The sequence below is a fragment of the Copadichromis virginalis genome, linkage group LG3 (assembly GCF_057382275.1).
Source record: "Copadichromis virginalis isolate Kocher_CV1m ecotype Utaka linkage group LG3, C_Virginalis_male_GT1.1, whole genome shotgun sequence".
In the NCBI taxonomy this organism is placed as follows: Eukaryota; Metazoa; Chordata; class Actinopteri; order Cichliformes; family Cichlidae; genus Copadichromis; species Copadichromis virginalis.
Genome location: NC_140620.1, coordinates 14,972,725 through 14,991,158, shown reverse-complemented (window position 1 = coordinate 14,991,158; position 18,434 = coordinate 14,972,725). Strand labels below are relative to the sequence as shown.

General features: G+C 42.3%; 1 protein-coding gene across 1 annotated transcript in view; it reads right to left on the bottom strand.

Moving 5' to 3' along the window:
• Positions 1-596: 596 nt before the first annotated feature.
• LOC146712990 (butyrophilin-like protein 2) overlaps positions 597-18,434 on the bottom strand; it is a gene marked incomplete at its 5' end in the record, with an annotated part of 32,666 nt that continues 14,828 nt past the window's right edge. The window contains 3 exons of the mRNA XM_085437258.1: positions 597-1,875; positions 2,838-3,176; positions 10,185-10,535. Coding sequence (XP_085293384.1) covers positions 1,775-1,875; positions 2,838-3,176; positions 10,185-10,535 — 791 coding nt within the window. The remainder of the gene's footprint in view (positions 1,876-2,837; positions 3,177-10,184; positions 10,536-18,434) is intronic.

Genomic DNA, 18,434 nt, shown 5'->3' with positions numbered 1-18,434 from the left:
TATTCCTCATAAAACATGTTTGTGACATGAGGCCCGTTTCATTTTTATTTATTTTTTCATTAATTTTAAGAAATTGGAGTTTTTGTATCACTTGTATCACTTTTGTATGCTTGCTCGGCCTATACTGCAGAAGGTGGGTTTTCCTTCTGAAAGGCACAAGTTGTTCATCCGCTGTAACACAATCACTGAGGATGAATTTCTGCCTGTAGTTGACCAGGAATAGGCCCCATATGTAGCAGAAAGCTGCCATGTGGTTTGTTTTCAGTCGGTAGGCTCTGGTCCTCTTGTCATCAAAGTGCAAGAAACGGTCAATATCTTTAAATCTTTGAATTGACATAGTGGCCTTTAACAATGCGTTATGCAGAGGACTCCCCAAAAACACACCGACTGGTACATCCCAGTTCTTCTCAGTTCCTGCAAGAATGGTCAATCAAATGAAGGCCAGGAGCTTATGTTTGATTATATTTTTCCACTCTTTTCCCCTGGCTGTGGCTACTCTTTGTGCCTCCATGTTTGTGCATGTCAGCACCTCTTCTGTTTTATTAGAATTATATTCTATCATTTGTATTGCCCTACAAATGATCCAGGATGGATGGGCTCTTCATCCCATCCGTCCTGGATCATTTGTAGGGCAAGGTCCACAGGGATCCTAGCTGGCCTCATAGCAGCCATGTTACTTTAGATATAAAAAAATATATATCAGAAAGGACAATGTCTGAAATGCACAGGAAACTATAAACAGGGCTGCACATAAATGGTCCGCAGGTGCACAATAAAAATAAAAGACGCGTACCAGATAAGAAGTTGGAACGCTCGTTTGCGTACATTAGACGTTCTGGAGGAGGACAGACATTTGTTCAGAACTCTTAAAGATGTTGAAGAAGCAAGCTGTGTAAGCAATTACTTTGGTGTTCCTCCACCGCAAAAGAAGCACATATTCTCTGAATTTCTGGGAATACTTTTATTTGACAGTGAATGTGCACCTGCAGTCCACTTATGTGCAGCCCTGACTATAAATCATGTATGTTACTGTGTAAAAATTTATTCTTGATCCATCAGAAGTGTAAGTGGGTCAGTCAGAGTTGCTAAGAATGAAAGTTTCATAGAAGATTCCACAGGAATTGCTTGGTGTCATTTTTGACCCCAGTTGTGGAAGAGTGGGGCAGTGATACAAAACCTGTATTTTTTTTAAATTAATGAAAAAATAAATAAAAATAGAAATTGCCTCATGTTACAAACATATTTTATGAGGAATACCTGGAATATGAATATATTACAACTTTGCATTTTAAAGATTTGAAGAAAAACAACCCATGGGGTAATCTAAGGGTTAAAGAAGGCCACAGGGTGAAGACGCCAAAGTTGAGTAGCAACGTCTTCCAACATTTTGGAGGTAAAGTTCGGTTTTTAAGGCACAAACCCTCTTACTTTGGTACAAAATCAAAATCAGGAGTGGAGCACTTCATTAATATAGGTGGGGGCCTCACTCCAAAAGGCCACAGTAACAAGAACAACGATTTTAAACACAGTCACAGCAGAAGCTTTAATGGTGAACATGATGATACTCAGAGACGTTTGACCTCTATAGCAGTCTGCTGGATGTTCAGGAGAGTTCATCTATGTCCTCACATCATCTAACTCACAGTTTAGTTGTGGAGATTGAAGATGAAGCTCAACATCATCACTTTCTTTCTCTCTTTGATCGTCTGTCTTCTTTATCGATAACAATGACTCATTCAAACAGCAGCAGGAATGATAATAGCTTCTTTGTTTTTTAGTTGTTTTTTATGTATATACAACAAGCAATAAGAAGCACAAGAATAATAACCAAAACAACTAACAGAACTATCCAGGCAGGATGTCCTCCTGATGGACCTGCAGGTGAGAAACAGGTATCAGCTGTCAGGTAAGTGATGAGTGAACAACAGAACAGAATCCATTTCCTCTTTTAGTTAAATAGATCAGGTTATTAAAAATACGTTCTATTATTTATAAAGTAAGAAAATGTTCATATAGGTGGATTTTTGTGTGCTTTTTCATTCAAGAACAGGAAACATGTGGTCTGACCAAAATAGCAGCCAACATCTTGTTTTTGAAAATGGCTGCCACGAAAAATAGAAAAACAATCATAAAACTAGAAAACACAATTTAACATGCCTGTGAGAGGTTATTCAGGGTCAGATGTCATGTTGGTGCTTTGTTTGTATTGTTGTGCAGCCCAAATGAAAAGCTTGATTTTATTATTATTCTACAGTCTCTGTATACTGAATTTGGATCCACACTCTCACCCCTTCACGCCGTATAACGTCAAAAACGTTACAGAAATGATTTGTGTTCAACAACAAAAATGGGACCTCTCTCTCTCATGTGGACATTTTTCTGACACACTTTGAAGCTGATGGACGTTTTGTGTCTGCACTAAGTACATTTTCAGCAGCTATGGCACCGGCAGGATTCACTTTCACAGACTCACAACCACCAGCTTCACCCCTCCCCCTCCAGCAGTTACACATGTTATATTAAGATTTATATCTAGTTGGTATTGGTATGGCGAGTAACCTTCAGTGAACGTCATAAATCACACAGCAATAGTACATTCATGTAATTGTAAAAAGCATAATGATATATTAAGTAATCTAAAGTATTCAGAAGACGCTACTCTGAGTAACGTTACGGAATACATTACAAAATACATTTTGGGGCATGTATTCTGTAATCTGTAGTGAAATACATTTTAAAAGTAACCTTCCAAACACTGGTCATACAACAAACAAACATCAACAACCAGGATGCAGCTTCACCTCTGATCACACACACACTCAGCTCTACTCACTCACATGAAGTACCAACACGAAGGTAGGTGATGCTGATGGACTTCCACGAGTCTGTTTCTTCCATTAAGACACGACACTCGTATGTTCCAGTGTCATTATTCGTCACATCCTTCAGAATCAAAGACACGTCTCCATCCTTCATCTGTCTGTCCTGCAGATCCACCCGGTTCTTAAAAGATGGATGCTGGTACTCTGGATCAAACTGACCATCGTGGTACACAAGAACATATTTATCTCCCAGGTCAGCTCTGCTCCAGTGTACAGATGTGATGTTGTTGTTTGGAGCTCGACATGTCAGAGTGACGCTCTTCTGTACAGACTCAGCTGGGATGATTTTCCTGTCTGAAAGAGAAACAACACAGAGCAGAGAGGTTAAAGGTCAAAGTACAATTATGATCAGAATGACTGACTTTAAATATTTTTGTTTATTTCCTTTGACATTTGAGTATTTAGTCATGTTGGATTTAATGAACCTCTGAACATCCAGCATCTATTTAAATGTTTTCAAGTGATTGAACATGTTCTGTTGTCTCTTTCTCTTTAATATCTCTCACACTCCTGTCACACTGGTGTGTGTGACTGCAGCAGCATCTGCACATGTGCAGCTTTCGGCTGCTCCTCCTACACTCAGCTTCAGTCCAACCTGATGTGACTCTAACTCTATTCCAGCCATGTGATTGGTTCAGATGCTATTTTCATTGTTATTGAACTTTCATGTTACCTGTCAAAACAAGGAGGTAATAAATTTTTGAGTACATTTTACTTTGAGTCACTACATTTTTTAACAAATATGTGTACTTTCTACTTCTTTACATTTTCAGACAGACTGGTTACTTTGTCTTTGTCTATAGTTCATACTGTGAGATTAATGTGGGCCGGAAACCATGCACCACTTTCTGTATGTTCAGCATCTTGCTAGCACTACAGAAAATAAGGAATCATGAAGGCAGTGAGGTTATTTTAAGTAGCAGGTAATTCAAAATGAAAAGTTTCTATCAGCTCAACAAACATCATCAGTTTGTCTCACAATTGTGTTGCTAGCTAAATGCCCAGCTGCTGTATTTCATAGGGAGTAAAAAGAAAGAGAGCTAACTTCTCTCAGCAATAGAGAAAGATAAGAAAGAAAGGAGAGGAGAGGAAAAAGAGAGCTTAGATTTAAAGATAATGACTCCTTAGTGGAATCTGATAAACTGCAAATATAAACAATGCATGTAAGGTCCCAAAAGATTGATTCTGTTCATCTGGATGTAAATTTTTCAGTAGGAGAAACATTTCATCACTCAACCAAGTGACTGCAGGTTTCCCCAACCTTATAAAGAGAACATTTGCACAATAACTGAATCTAGCCCACTGAATGAATAATAGGCTGTGAGGTCAATTCCTTGATCATTAATTAAGGACATTGCCAAGACAAAAACCCACTGATAAATGACCATGCGTATCATTCACAGAGAGTTGGGGGATGGCTACAATCACAGTATTGTAAGATGGGGAAAGATGTATCCTTAGTCCCTCTCCTCGATTCAGAGATGGTCTTTCCCTTTTCATGTAAATGGCCTCCTTGACTTCCTGCTCAAACCAGCGTTCCTCCCTGTCCAGGATGTGTACATCCTCATCATTGAAAGAGTGTCCACTGGCCTGTAGGTGTAAATAGACTGCAGAGTCCTGGCCTGATGAGGTAGCTCTTGTGTGTTGTGGCATCTGCTTTGCCAGAGGTTGTTTGGTTTCCCCGATGTATAAATCCGGGCAATCATCCTGGCACTTAAGAGCATACGTACACTACGTTACTCTGTTTGGTTCAGAGGACCCGATCCTTGGGGAAGACAAATTTTTTATGTAGCGTGATTTGGGGTTTAAAAGCCACAGAGACCCGTTGTTTGGAAAAAAAATGCGTGTCAACTGTTCTGATACTCTTGACACGTTTGGGATCACTACAGGTTTTCGCTACAGGTTTTAGTCAGCAGTTGTCCTTCTCCCCTGGAGCTTTCTTTAGGTGCCTTCCCAGTTTTGACAAATGTCGAGCTTGGATAACAACATTTACTGAGCGCTTACAGTAGATTTATGGTACACATGAGCTTTTAGATGTCCTCCATTACTCACAGTCTTAGAAGGCTAACCTGCCACTATTCTCATATCCTCCCAGCTGAATTTGATGTGTCGGCCCACCAAGTTAATGTGATCCGTGAATTGTTTTCAAGTAAAGTCAAGTCATCTTTACTTATATAGCACATTTAAAGGACATCAAGTGTCGTTGAAAGTGCTGAACAGAGACATAATAGTGGTTGTTATGTCCCTACGATGAAGATCTAGGGGTGTGTGTGGGGACTGGTAACAAATGGGTCCAGAACAGAATGAAAGGAGAACAGCCAGAGGTGTTTAGTAAATAAAATCGTTTTAATAATCGTTTTTATTATAGAGAACCTTGCATACTTCCTACAACTAAGAAGCACATGCTCAACCGTCTCCATAGCATTGCACCACCACACAACCCATAAAGACTACCATTTAAAAAGCAGTGGCCTGTTCGTATTCTACTGATAATAACCAGAAGTTCTTACTTTCTGTCCAAACTATACTTTTCCTTTGACAGTGGTATCTGTACATCTATATCGACTTGCTTCCTTCCTGACTCTTGGTGGCACTTGGTGTTCACTCGCTCTGTGGTAGAGTATCACTTCCTGTTTCTGCTCAAACACAGTGGTGTTTCTGAGTAGCTTATCTGCTTAGCAGATACTATTACTTTTCTTTTTTTAATTTTATTTATTTATTTATTTTATTTTTTTACTTTTATTTTTTCATAGTATAATCTTCACGTGCTTCATCCGAAGCACACTTTCTGTGTACTCACTAACTAATTTATAGCCAAAGTATTCACCCACTGTCTCTGTACTGTTTCGCTAGCTTAGCTTAGCTCATAGCCGACTCGTTAGCACCATGGCTACTTCACCTGTCCCTACTGCACTTTCCTGCTCATTGTGTCAGATGTTTAGCTACTCCTCGGCCTCCTTTAGTAGTAATGGTATCCGTAACAAATGTAGCATATTTGTAGCTCTGGAGGCCAGGATTACTAAATTGGAGACTCGGCTTCGGACCCTTCATTCACCTGTAGCTAGCCAGGCCCCTGTAGCTGGTGCAGCCGAAGATAGCATAGGCCCCGCTAGCTTTTCCCCGGCAGACCCCAAGCAGCTGGGGAAAGAGGGCGGCTGGGTGACGGTGAGGAGGAAGCATAGTCCTAAACAGAAGCCCCAGGTACACCACCAATCTGTTCATGTGTCTAACTGTTTTTCCCCACTCGGCAACACACCCGCCGGGGGTCAAACTCTGGTAATTGGTGATTCTGTTCTGAGACATGTGAAGCTAGAGACAATGGCAATCATAGTCAATTGTCTTCCAGGGGCCAGAGCAGCCGACATTGAGGGAAATTTAAAACTGCTGGCTAAGGGTAAACGTAAATTCAGTAAAACCATAATTCACGTTGGCAATCCAATGGTTACGCCAATCAGAGGTCACTAAAATCAATATTGAATCGGTGTGCAACTTTGCCAAAACAATGTCGGACTCTGTAGTTTTCTCTGGTCCCCTCCCCAATCAGACCAGGACTGACATGTTTAACCGCATGTTCTCCTTAAATTGCTGGCTGTCTGAGTGGTGTCCCAGAAACGATGTGGGCTTCATAGATAATTGGCGAACCTTCTGGAGGAAACCTGGTCTTGTTAGGAGAGATGGCATCCATCCCACTTTGGATGGAGCAGCTCTCATTTCTAGAAATATGGACAAATTTATTAAACCCCCCAAAATATGACTATCCAGAGTTGGGACCAGGAAGCAGAGTTGCAGTCTTACACGCCTCTCTGCAGCTTCTCTCCTTCTGCTACCCCCCCAAAAAACCCATCTCCATTGAGACTGTGTCAGCTCCCTAACAGACAAAAAACAAACTAAAAACCAGCAATAAACAACTTAAACATAAACAATTACAAAGAAATGTAATGGGGAAGGCTTTAGGACCCAGGGGACCCAATGGAGGGTATAAAAGAGGAAGTAGCAGCAGGTGCTCTTTATTTCCACTGACGAGCGGCTGTGAACAATGTTTGTGTGAGTAGGTGAAGAGCCTGAGAAGTTTTAATTGTCTGCTACACAAACAGTTGTTTTAAACCTCTACATCAGAGGTTCGAGGTACAGGCTGTCTCTCTTTTAGTGCTTTTTTAAATGTCAAATATATTAAGTTAACATACCTCCAGCAGACAACTGTGTTTGCTGCACACCTGGTTTGTCTTGGCTAATCTTTTAAAATCACTACTAAAAGCATAAAATGCAATAAACATCAAATACATTTCAACAAATTTAAAAAATTTTGTCTGGGTTGGGTTTTGAAATGGGACGGTCTAGCCTTCGTCGCGCTGCTCAGGTTGCCTAGCACTCATGATACGTTTCATACAACACTGTTTGACAGAAATGAAAAAAATGTTTTTTGGTCATTAATTTTTGTTATGACATCACTTTGATTAGTTGAGTATCTGAGGCTGAGACCACGGGACTGTAAAACATGGTAGTTGGGCTTCTTTTCTATACTGAACAGTCATGTCAAGATTAGTTAGTAAATAACAATTAGCTAATGTTGTTCATGAGAATAAAATCATCTTACTCTGGTAATGTAAATATAACATTATAGTTATTGTCAGATTATTATGATATATTACAGCAGTGAGCTTGAACTCTGTGTCAAAGATTCAAGTTGCAGTCATTTATAGTTCCTATCACATTGAATCTTCACTGAAAGACAAGTATCTTTGACAGTGTATATATAGATGTATTATATATAAGAGATAAATATTGTTCTTTCAGTATGTTAGCATAACATTACATTTGGCTCAAAGATTAGATATGTATAAAACAAAATGTACGAGCTGTGATAACTGTTTCTGATAAAATGAAGAGTAGACTGATATATTAAATATTCCTTTATTGGGTGAGAAAATCACACCATGTCATAACTGCTTTAAGTCATACAGAATAGATATCAGAGCCTTAATCAGGCGGACTTCTGCTAAATGGGTCAAACTGGGCAGAAAGTATACAAACACATAACATCCTTATAGAATATGATGTAACGCTATAGATCAACTTACCTCAGAATATATAAAGCATAAAAACAATTACAGCAATATGATGCAACAAACACAGCAGTACTACTAATCCAAAATACTCAAAGCTTCATAGAACTGAAACAAACATTTATTTTTAGCTCCATTCTGCTGCTGATACATACTTTAGGTTTCTGAATATTAAACTTGTTGCTGCCTTTCACACCCTAGGCCATGTGACCTCAGGAAATCACATGATAGGGTGGGGCTAGGTTTCACAATGAGTTCACCCGAAACCCTGGCTGATTGTGACCCACACCCGTTTTCACACCTTGGCTCATGTGATTAGGTAGAGTTTCATTAGGGGGTACTTTTGTCCCTCTCAGGGGGACACTCCCACAGGGCTTAAATGTGGGAATCTCCACCATTTGACCTTAGAACTGAAGAAGCTTCTCGGATGAGAGGTGAAATGTCGTCAAGCAAGTTAAAGAAGTCCAGACGCTTTTCTTTGCAAGCTCCTTAGACTACGATGACCTGGATGACTGAGAACCTTCACAGACCTACTCTGTATGTTCGTATGGGTCTAACCCTTTAAGTCCTTTGATTTTTTCCTCGTACTTTATTTTGCCTTTTCATTAACTCTGTCTTTGTACGGACGTGCCGAGTTCTCCGTCGTTTTGTACATAACTGTTTTTGGGGCAAATAAAATGCAAGTAGGGATTCAAAACGCAGAATTAATGATTAGCAGTGCTGGAAATGCTAGTGCTTCATGCAGTGTTTTGATTTTGTTGCCACTTGTACCCACAATGCAATGCACGAAAGTCACGTGGTCTGTCAATCTCTATATGGTGGACTGTTAAAGAAGAAGCCATATACAGGGGTGAGGGGAGGTGACCCTTTTGTGATCACCAGGAAGCCATACACACACATACACACAAACACACACATACACACACACGTGCTCGCACATGCATGCACACACACATACACTGTTTTTAACTTTTATGACACCATAGGGGTTTTTCAATGGGAGGTTGTGTCATTTCAATAAAAGGACTGCAAGCAAGGGCTGAAGTTGGAGTTTGCAATGGGTGATCGTGGCTCACGAGTTGGCAGTTCATCTATAATCAGAAGGTTGCCGGTTTAAGCCCCGGCTTGGACAGTCTCGGTCGTTGTTTCCTTGGGCAAGACACTTCACCCGTTGCCTACTGGTGGTGGTCAGAGGGCCTGGTGGCGCCAGTGTCCGACAGCCTCGCCTCTGTCAGTGCGCCCCAGGGCAGCTGTGGCTACAATGTAGCTGCCATCACCATTGTGTGAATGGGTTAATTAATGTAGTGTAAACCAATTTCGAGTCATTAAGGACTAAGTAAAGCGCTTTACAAATACAGGCCATTTACCATTTGCTCCTCGGGTGAGGAGCCTCCAGGACCCTGGTCCAGCGGTCTTCCCTTGCAAGTGAAAAACCAATTGATCTCTCTTTGTCGTTCTTTGTTAACGGTGATAAGTCTCCGAACCAGCAAGGCCTGTGAGCGCAGATGTAACAACACCAATGTTTCTGCTTGTAGTACTGTAAAATAGGTGGAATGAAGACACAGTTCCAAAAGCAAACACATTTGGTTGGTGCTGAGAGTGGTCCTGTTGCTAGGGTTGGGGTCATCCTGTAATTTCTTACGAACTACCTTGAATGCAGTAACTGGGATGCAAGTGAAGAGAGATGTAACATCAAATGAGACCATTGTTTCATCTGCCTCTGACAGTTGTGCAGTTACACATCTGGCTACAACTAACAACTTAAATTCAGTTGACCAATTCAACAAAGAGCAGCAGGTCAGATGCTCACACAGTAATCTAAGAAAATGCACTGAAGCTCATATTAGAAATTATTGTGAGTTGTGATTCTTTTCCCTGTGCTGAGACATAACACAGATCTCAGGGCACCAGCAGGATTCACTTTCACAGACTCACAACCACCAGCTTCACCCCTCCCCTCCCCCTCCAGCTGTAGGCTTTAACATTGAGTTTCCCCACACATGTTTACAGACGAGTTAGAGAGCAAGAGAAGAAGAGACGGATTCATAAATGTCTTTGTTTCTGCTCTAACCAAACAATGCTGCTCTACAACTCTAGACTACCAGCCACAAAGACAACAGCTGGAGAAACATCTGTCTACTTCTGACATCCACCAGCTCATCCATACAACAAACAAACATCAACAACCAGGAAGTAGCTTCACCTCTGATCACACACACACTCAACTCTACTCACTCACCTGGACAAACAACAACAGTAAGGGTGGTGTTGCTGATGATCTCCCATGAGTGTCTTTCTGTCACGTAAACACGACACTCGTATGTTCCAATATCAGCAATCGACACATTTCTTAGAATCAAAGACGCGTCTCCGTCCTTCATCTGTCTGTCCTGCAGATCCACCCGGTTCTTAAAAGATGGATGCTGGTCATCTGGAACAAACTGTCCACCCTGGTACAAAAGCACATATTTATCTCCCAGGCCAGCTCTGCTCCAGTGTGCAGATCTGATGTTGTTGTTGTTGTCGTTGTTTGGAGCTCGACATGTCAGAGTGACGTCCTGTCCAGGCACAGCTGTGATGATTTTCTGGGCTGAAAGAGCAAACAACGCAGAGCAGAGAGGTTAAAGGTCAAAGTACAATTATGTTCAGAATGATTGACTTTAAATATTTTGTTTATTTCGTTTTACATTTGAGATTTTAGTGTGACTCAATGAGGGAGAATTTTAGCCTCATGTTAAACATGCAAAGTGTCAGAAACTACAAGATGTTAGCTTCCACAGCAACAACAACATGTGAACATAATGTGTGAGAGAAAGCAGCCCTCTCAATATAAGACACAGTAAGTTTCTTAAGGGCATATTTATAGAAATTTTCTTAAAAAACACATATGCAGGTGTTGCATGTAGATAAAATGTTTCAAAATCAGTATACACATATTTCACATAAATATAATCTATAACATTTTTTTTCTGTTGCCCACATAATTCACCCCCACCACCGTTAGTGTTTAGTGTTCCCGGTCAATATTGACCGGTCAGTTTTAACAGCTCTTCAATTAACATAACAAACATTTTTCACCACCAAATTCATCTTGATGCATGCTCAATCATCCAGGTAAGTAAATCTCCAAAAGTCAATTCTGTTCATCTGGATGTAACATTTTCTGTGGGAGAAATGTTTCATCACTCATCCAAGTGACTTCTTTAGTCTCAGCTGACTGCAGGTTTCCCCAATCTTATAAACAGTACATTTGCATGATGACTGAAACCAGCCCACTGAAGGAACAATGGGCTGGGAGGTCAGTTCCTTAATCATAATTATGCAAATTCTCATGACCATTGATCAACAACCACTGACCAAAACCCACTGATCAATGGCCATGAGTCCCATCCACAGAGAGTTGGTGAATGGCTGCAATCACAGCATTGTAAGATGGCGAAAGATGTATCCTTATTCCTCCTCCTCGATTCAGAGATGGTCTTTCCCTTTTCACGTAAACGGCCTCCTTGACTCCGCGCTCAAACCAGCGTTCCTCCCTGTCCAGGATGTGTACATCCTCATCATTGAAAGAGTGTCCACTGGCCTGTAGGTGTAAATAGACTGCAGAGTCCTGGCCTGATGAGGTAGCTCTTCTGCGTTGTGCCATCTGCTTTGCCAGAGGTTGTTTCGTTTCCCCGATGTATAAATCCTGGCACTTAACAGCCTAAATGCATGTGGTTTCAGGATGTGGTGTTCAGAGCTGCCCACCAGTGGCTTGAGGATCGAAGCCAGAAACTTGGAGATGTTATAGGTGACAGAGTTGATCACACAGACAATTGGCCTTAAAGGTATCTTCGGTAAACCATACAGACTTGGTGTATAGCCTGTGGTTTGAGGTCCGGTCGATAGTCTTGTCTTGTTCTAACTGCTTCAGACAGTCTATCACCTTCTTCCTGTAGCCACTTCCTGGGTTTCGTTTCAGTGATTCTAACAGTGACTCGATGAGAATACCTCTATTCCAGCCATGTGATTGATTCAGTGTAGGGATGGGTATCGTTTAGGTTTTATCCGATACCGGTGCCAAATCGGTACTTTTGAAACGGTGCCGGTGCTTAAACGGTGCTCGAACCGGTGCTTAAAGAATGGAGAACACAAACTTTGTCCATAAACCTCTCATGTTCAGCTGTTTTTTTTTTTTTTGTAAAAAGATAATGTTAGCCTTTTCTGCAGCTATGGGGCATATATGGTATCACTCTTGGCTGGAAGCAGTGCTTAAACAATGGAAAAAAAACACAAACTTTGTCCAAAAACCTCTCATGTTCAGCTGTTTCCCACTTTTTCTTTGGTCATTTTAGCCTTTTTGGCCAGGGTGAAGGGAGTATCTGCCATCAAACAAGAGGACAGCCGCATGTAGCTATGATGATGTTTGCTAGTTCACCTTACATGCATTAATGTAATAATGTGGTTAGCCTACTCAACGTAAATTACACTCGAACAACATTAAGCGACTCACGCAGAGAAGAACGGCTTCATCATCCTCATCATTTCTGCTACACTGGCAGGGCTAGGGGCCAGGACTCTATTCTTCGGGTTTTTGGGGGATGTTGCTCCGGGTCCGATAACTGGCAACCCACCCAACGTGCACAGTGTGAGGTCTCACAGCAAGCTATCAAATACGGCGCATTTCTCGGCTTTTAAAAAAACCGCTATGCGTCGCCAGGTGTTTCATCGGATTCGAGGTGTTACCTCCTTTGACAGTATCACAGTATCAGCTTAAAGCACTTGTTGCAGGCTGCTGAGTTTGCATCTTTTGCTGTGAAGTACAGCCAGACTTTTGACCGCTTCGCCTTGGACATTTTTAATCTGTAGCTCTGCTCTAACTGAACGTACGTACCTGGCCCCGCCTACTATCCTGGGAAATGTAAAATGATTGGCTAGAAGTGTATCACAGCTCAGGAAAAAAAAGCACCGAAATAAAGCACCGAAATGTGCGCTGCTTTTCGGTCTGGTTACTACCGTTTATGTCAGAACACCGGTACCCATCCCTAGTTCAGTGTGATGCTATTTTCATTGTTACTGGACTCTCGTGATGTCAAAATATGGCTGGAATAAATTCTAGTTTTTGTTTGTTTTGTATGCAGTTTGCCTCACAGTGTGTTGCAGCTAAAGGCCCAGCTGCTGTATTTCACTGAGAGGGAAAAGAAAGAGAGCTAACTTCACTCAGCGATGGAGAAAGATCAGAAAGAAGAGAGGTTAAATTTAAAGGGAAGGACTGCTCTGTGGTGTTTGATAAACTGGAAATGTGAACATTACATGTAATCTCCTCATTTCAGTCACATGTTGGGTTTCCCTGGAAAACATCCTAAGATATTCTAACTATGAAAATACAGTTTAGTGGTTTTATGCAGAACACATCTGGTTGAATTCAGTTGTGTAAATCCATAAAGAAAAACAGGTCAGCTGATCACAGCTTGTACACTAAGAAAACCTACTGAAGCTCATAGTAGAAATTATTGTGGATTGTGATTTTTTTTTCCCTTTGCTGATCCACTACACAAATCTCAGGGTTCCCCATCTGATGAATCTCAGTGTAACCCCTGACTGAATCATTTTACTGTTCATGTGTGGAGGAAAAGTCACCCTCTACCCTTTAGACAACAAAAATAATCCTTCACTGGAGGTGTGCTAAATAACAGATTCAAGCTAAGTAAATTCATCACATTTCAGGAGCGGGACCTAACCTCATGCACGCCCCTTCTGGCCATCAGTGTGTAAATATGACTCCTTCACTAATAACCTCTGTTCCGATTTCCATGCACTCCTGCTTTATTTTTTTCTTCTACTTCACTTCTCACTACTTCATGGGGAACTGCCCGGCCCGGGAGCCGCTGCCAGTCCCCTCTGAGGCCTTCTCCAAACTGCAGCATCAGTTCACGGTTCTTAATCCATCATCATTCATCTTAACTAAGGATGTTGTCCCAGCTAGTGAACTAAAGCATGCAAGTGAGTTCCTGCAGGTTACACAAAACAACAACATGTGCTGATAATAAGTGAACATAATGTGTGAGAGAAAGCAGCCCTCTCATTATAAGACACTGTGAGTCTCTGCATGCTGCCTTTATGGAGCTACAGCTGTTTGTGTACAGTTCAAACTTCCAATGAGTCTGTTAAAGAAATCACAGTATAGTGACGTTTGGTAGGCTGGACTGTATGACAATAAGAAACACATTTGTTATGATAAGAGTTTAATAAAAAGAAGTTTAACAGGTTCAGTTCTTGAATGTTTATCATAAATAATATGAGAGATATTTTATTGAACAAAATATCAGAAATCTGCACTGTCATGAACAAATGTGAAAATGTAATTTTTCATGATTTATTGGGTTAACCCTCTGAGGTCTAAAATATAATTGGCCATTTTTGACGACACTTTTTTTTTTTACATTTACATTCATTTTTTTTCTTGTCTTACATGTATCGTTCTTTTCAGCTCCAACCTCACATGTCTGAATGTGCAGTTGTTTTTTTTCATTGACATACTGTAGTAACACTGACTGATCTGAAATCACACAAAGAACAATAAAAATAAAATCCCAGTAGTAGTTTTTTTATCTGCTTTTTTTTTTTTTTTAATTGTAAAATCCACACATATGTGGATTGTGTGGGCTCTCTCTTCTCTGATTTGATTGTTACATTTGTGATTGAAAGGACATTGACCAATCAGCTGAAAGGAAGAAAAATTGGCTGAAATTCATACTCGTAATTTGAAACTGACACACAAACAGGAAACTTGAGCGCAGAGTTTTACACATAGTCTTTTGCTTTGTATCTGTAACCAGACCTTAACAAAACAAAGTTTGTAACTTGTGTAAATATTTTTTAAAACACAAAAATTCTCATTTGTAGATGCACAAACATAATTTTTTTCAGATATTTTGGTTGACAAGGTTACAAAACTCTGCATTTGATTTACAAGTACAAACTATTCATGAGCACAGTTTAAGCCCATCCGCACATTACATTTGAGCAGCTCGATTACAGATGTTAAATCCACATAGACTCTAACCTTATGTCACTTTCAAACACATTAATATTAACATGTATTGTTCAGTTTCTAACAGTAAATCTCACCTGCTGAGACAAACACAACGACGCTGAAAAACAGGAAATTGGAGCAGAGTGACGCAGTTCCAGCAGACATTTCTGTGTTTCTGTATTAAAATCAGAATCTGCGCTTCAGACGAGAAAACATGAGATGAAGTTTGAGGTTCAGATGAAGCTGAAAGTCCCTGAGTGAAAGAACAGCTCTGTAACTCCACACTTTTGAGTTAGAGAGAGAGGCTGGTGGGCTGGACTGGAGCCCTCCAATGGCTGCAAACCAAAGTTAAATAAATGAAAAAAACTGATGAACAGCCAGCCTTTAAATAGTGACACCATAATATTTGTACCTGTCTTTGAAAAGTTTAGGACTCTTATTATACTGAATGATCGGAAGATGGCGCCGAGTATGGCAGCCTTGTCGCGAGCTCCCCCAAGCAACAACTGTTTTTTGTGTTTAATTTTACTTTTCCTTTATTTTTTCACGAGTAACACACGAGTAACACGACGCAGAGGGAGAAGATCTGGCGTTCTGATTCGACTGAGACGGCGCACTAATAGACTACCACTACCCAGTTTATTTAATGTGCAGTCTCTGGAGAACAAGCTGTGCGAGCTTCGGGCACAGATCTCATTCCAGTCTGTTCTCTGTGCACCGCGCGGACAGGTCACAGGATCTTACTGGGAAAAACAGAGGTGGTGGTGTGTGTTTCATGATCAACAACAGCTGTTGTGATTATGCGAATGTGCACCCGGTCAAATCCTTCTGCTCACCGGACCTGGAGTACCTGATGATTAAGTGCCGGCCATTCTGGCTACCAAGGGAATTTACAGCAGTGATTATTACGGCTGTTTACATTCCCCCACAAGCTGACACTGACCGCGCACTCAGGGAACTGTACAGCGTGATCAGCAGTGAGGAAACCGCACACCCAGAGGCGACGTTTATCACGACCGGGGACTTTAACAAAGGAAACCTGAAGAAAGTTTCACCAAAACTCCACCAACACATCCATTTCAACCCTCGTGGAGACCGGCTACTTGACCACTGCTACACCTCTTTCTAGGAGGATGATCTGATATCCTCATGTTGGTGTTGTCCCCAGATCATCATGAAAATGTTGTTCCAGGTTCAACATTGCAAGTGACCAATCACATTGTTGTGACGTTAATCTTTTGCGCGCCAAGCCATTCGTGCATTTATGAAATTCCAATGTTTCAAGGACAATATCAATTCTGCTTACTGTTTATTAAAGGGTTACGGTTAGGGTTAGGGTCAGGGTCCGTTGATCGGCGGACAGAGGCGGTTTCTCGCAGCTTAAGTACAGTTTTTTGTTTTACGCCGGTTTTTCCCGAAGTCGCAAAAGTATGACGTCACAACATTCTGATTGGTCACTTGCAATGTTGATCCTGGAACAACATTTAGTGTGATGATCTGGGAACAACACCAACACGAGGATATCAGATCGTGCCTTTCCGGGATGCATACAAAGCCCTCCCCCGCGCCCCATTCGGCCAATCAGATCACTGCTCCATCCTTCTCCTGCCCGCCTACAGGCAGAAGCTGAAACAGGATGCTCCAACCCTGAGGGCGGTGCACCGCTGGTCGGACCAATCGGAGTCTACGCTGCGGGACAGTTTTGATCACGTGGACTGGGAAATGTTTCACGTGGCTGCTGACAACATTGATGAGTACACAGACTCAGTCTGCGGATTTATCAGAAAATGCGTGGAAGATTTCGTCCCATCCAGAACAGTTAAATCCTTCCCAAATCAAAAACCCTGGATTAACAGAGATGTTCGCACGGCACTGGCGGCACGGAGCACCGCTTTTGCCTCCGCGAACACATCGGACTACAAACATGCACATTACGAACTCCGGAAGACGATCAAAGCAGCCAAACGTGAGTACAGGGACAGGGTGGAGCGTCCTCGCCCTGTCCGGCCTGGACGTCCCCGCCCTGTCCGGCCACCTGCCAGGCCGTTGCCTAGACATCGTCGTTGTCGCGGCCGGCCTCCGGACCTGCCCCGCTGTTGCCATTGCCGTCTGCACGGTTGGCCCCCTGAACTGTCTGCCCATCGCCGCAGTTGCCGTCCGCACGGTCGGCCCCCTGAACTGTTTGGGTGTTGTTTTGGACTCGTGTTTTGTTTTTTGGCCCTCTTGGTGCTCTTGTTTTGGTTTGTGTCTGTAAGTTCAGTCTGTTATGTTTCCTGTTTTACTTTGAAAGTCCTTGTCTCATGTAAATGCATCTGGTTGTGCTTCCTTTGCCTCGTTAGGCCTGATTTGCCCCAGCTGTGTTTCCCTCCTGTTACCCATTCCCTGATTGCTCCCTTTGTGTATTTAAGCCCTGTGTTTCAGTTTGTCCGTGTCGCGATCTACCCTCATTTATGCTCTGTGTTCTGTCTGCCTGCTTATGTAAGTTTATTTGGATTTTTGTTACGTTTTGCCATCCAGCAATAAAAGCTGAGTTTTGAAGTACACTTTTGCCTGCTGTGAGTCTGCACTTTGGTTCCACCATTTCCGGCCTGCCCACAGCCATTTCATGACAGCTACTTGTCCGGACGAGATTCCCGGCCGCATTCTCAAGTCATGCGCGGCTCAGCTGGCTGGAGTGTTTACACACATCTTCAACCTTTCCCTCTCTCTGTCTGTAGTCCCAGCCTGCTTCAAAATGGCCACCATCTTCCCTGTACCCAAATCCTCCACTATCTCCTCATTGAACGACTGACAACCTGTAGCCCTGATCCCCATCATAAGCAAATGCTTTGAGAAGCTGATCAGGGACTTCGTTTGCTCTGCACTACCGGACTCACTGGACCGTCTACAATTTGCATACCGCCACAACAGGTCCACTGATGATGCCATAGCCCTGACACTACATACTGCCCTGTCACACCTGGAGAAGAGAGACACGTATGTGAGAATGCTGTTTGTAGATTACAGCTCAGCATTCAATACCATCGTTCCCTTGAAGCTGGACAGGAAACTGCAGGATCTAGGACTGAGCAGCTCCCTCTGTAGCTGGATCCTTAACTTCCTGTCTGACAGAGGCCAAGTGGTCAAACTGGGCAGCATCCCCTCATCCCCCTTCACACTGAACACTGGTGCTCCACAGGGGTGTGTACTGAGCCCTCTTTCTGTACTCACTCTACACCTACGACTGCACGGCCACTAACAACTCCAACATCATTGTGAAGTTTGCGGATGACACTACAGTGGTGGGTCTTATCACCAAAGGTGATGAGACGGCCAACAGGGAGGAGGTCAGCGCCCTGACCCACTGGTGTCAAGACAACCATCTCACACTCAACGTCGCAAAGGCAAAGGAGTTGATAGTGGACTTCCGGAGGTGCAGAGAAGTACACACCCCCATCACCATCAACGGCGCTGCTGTGGAGAGAGTGAGCAGCT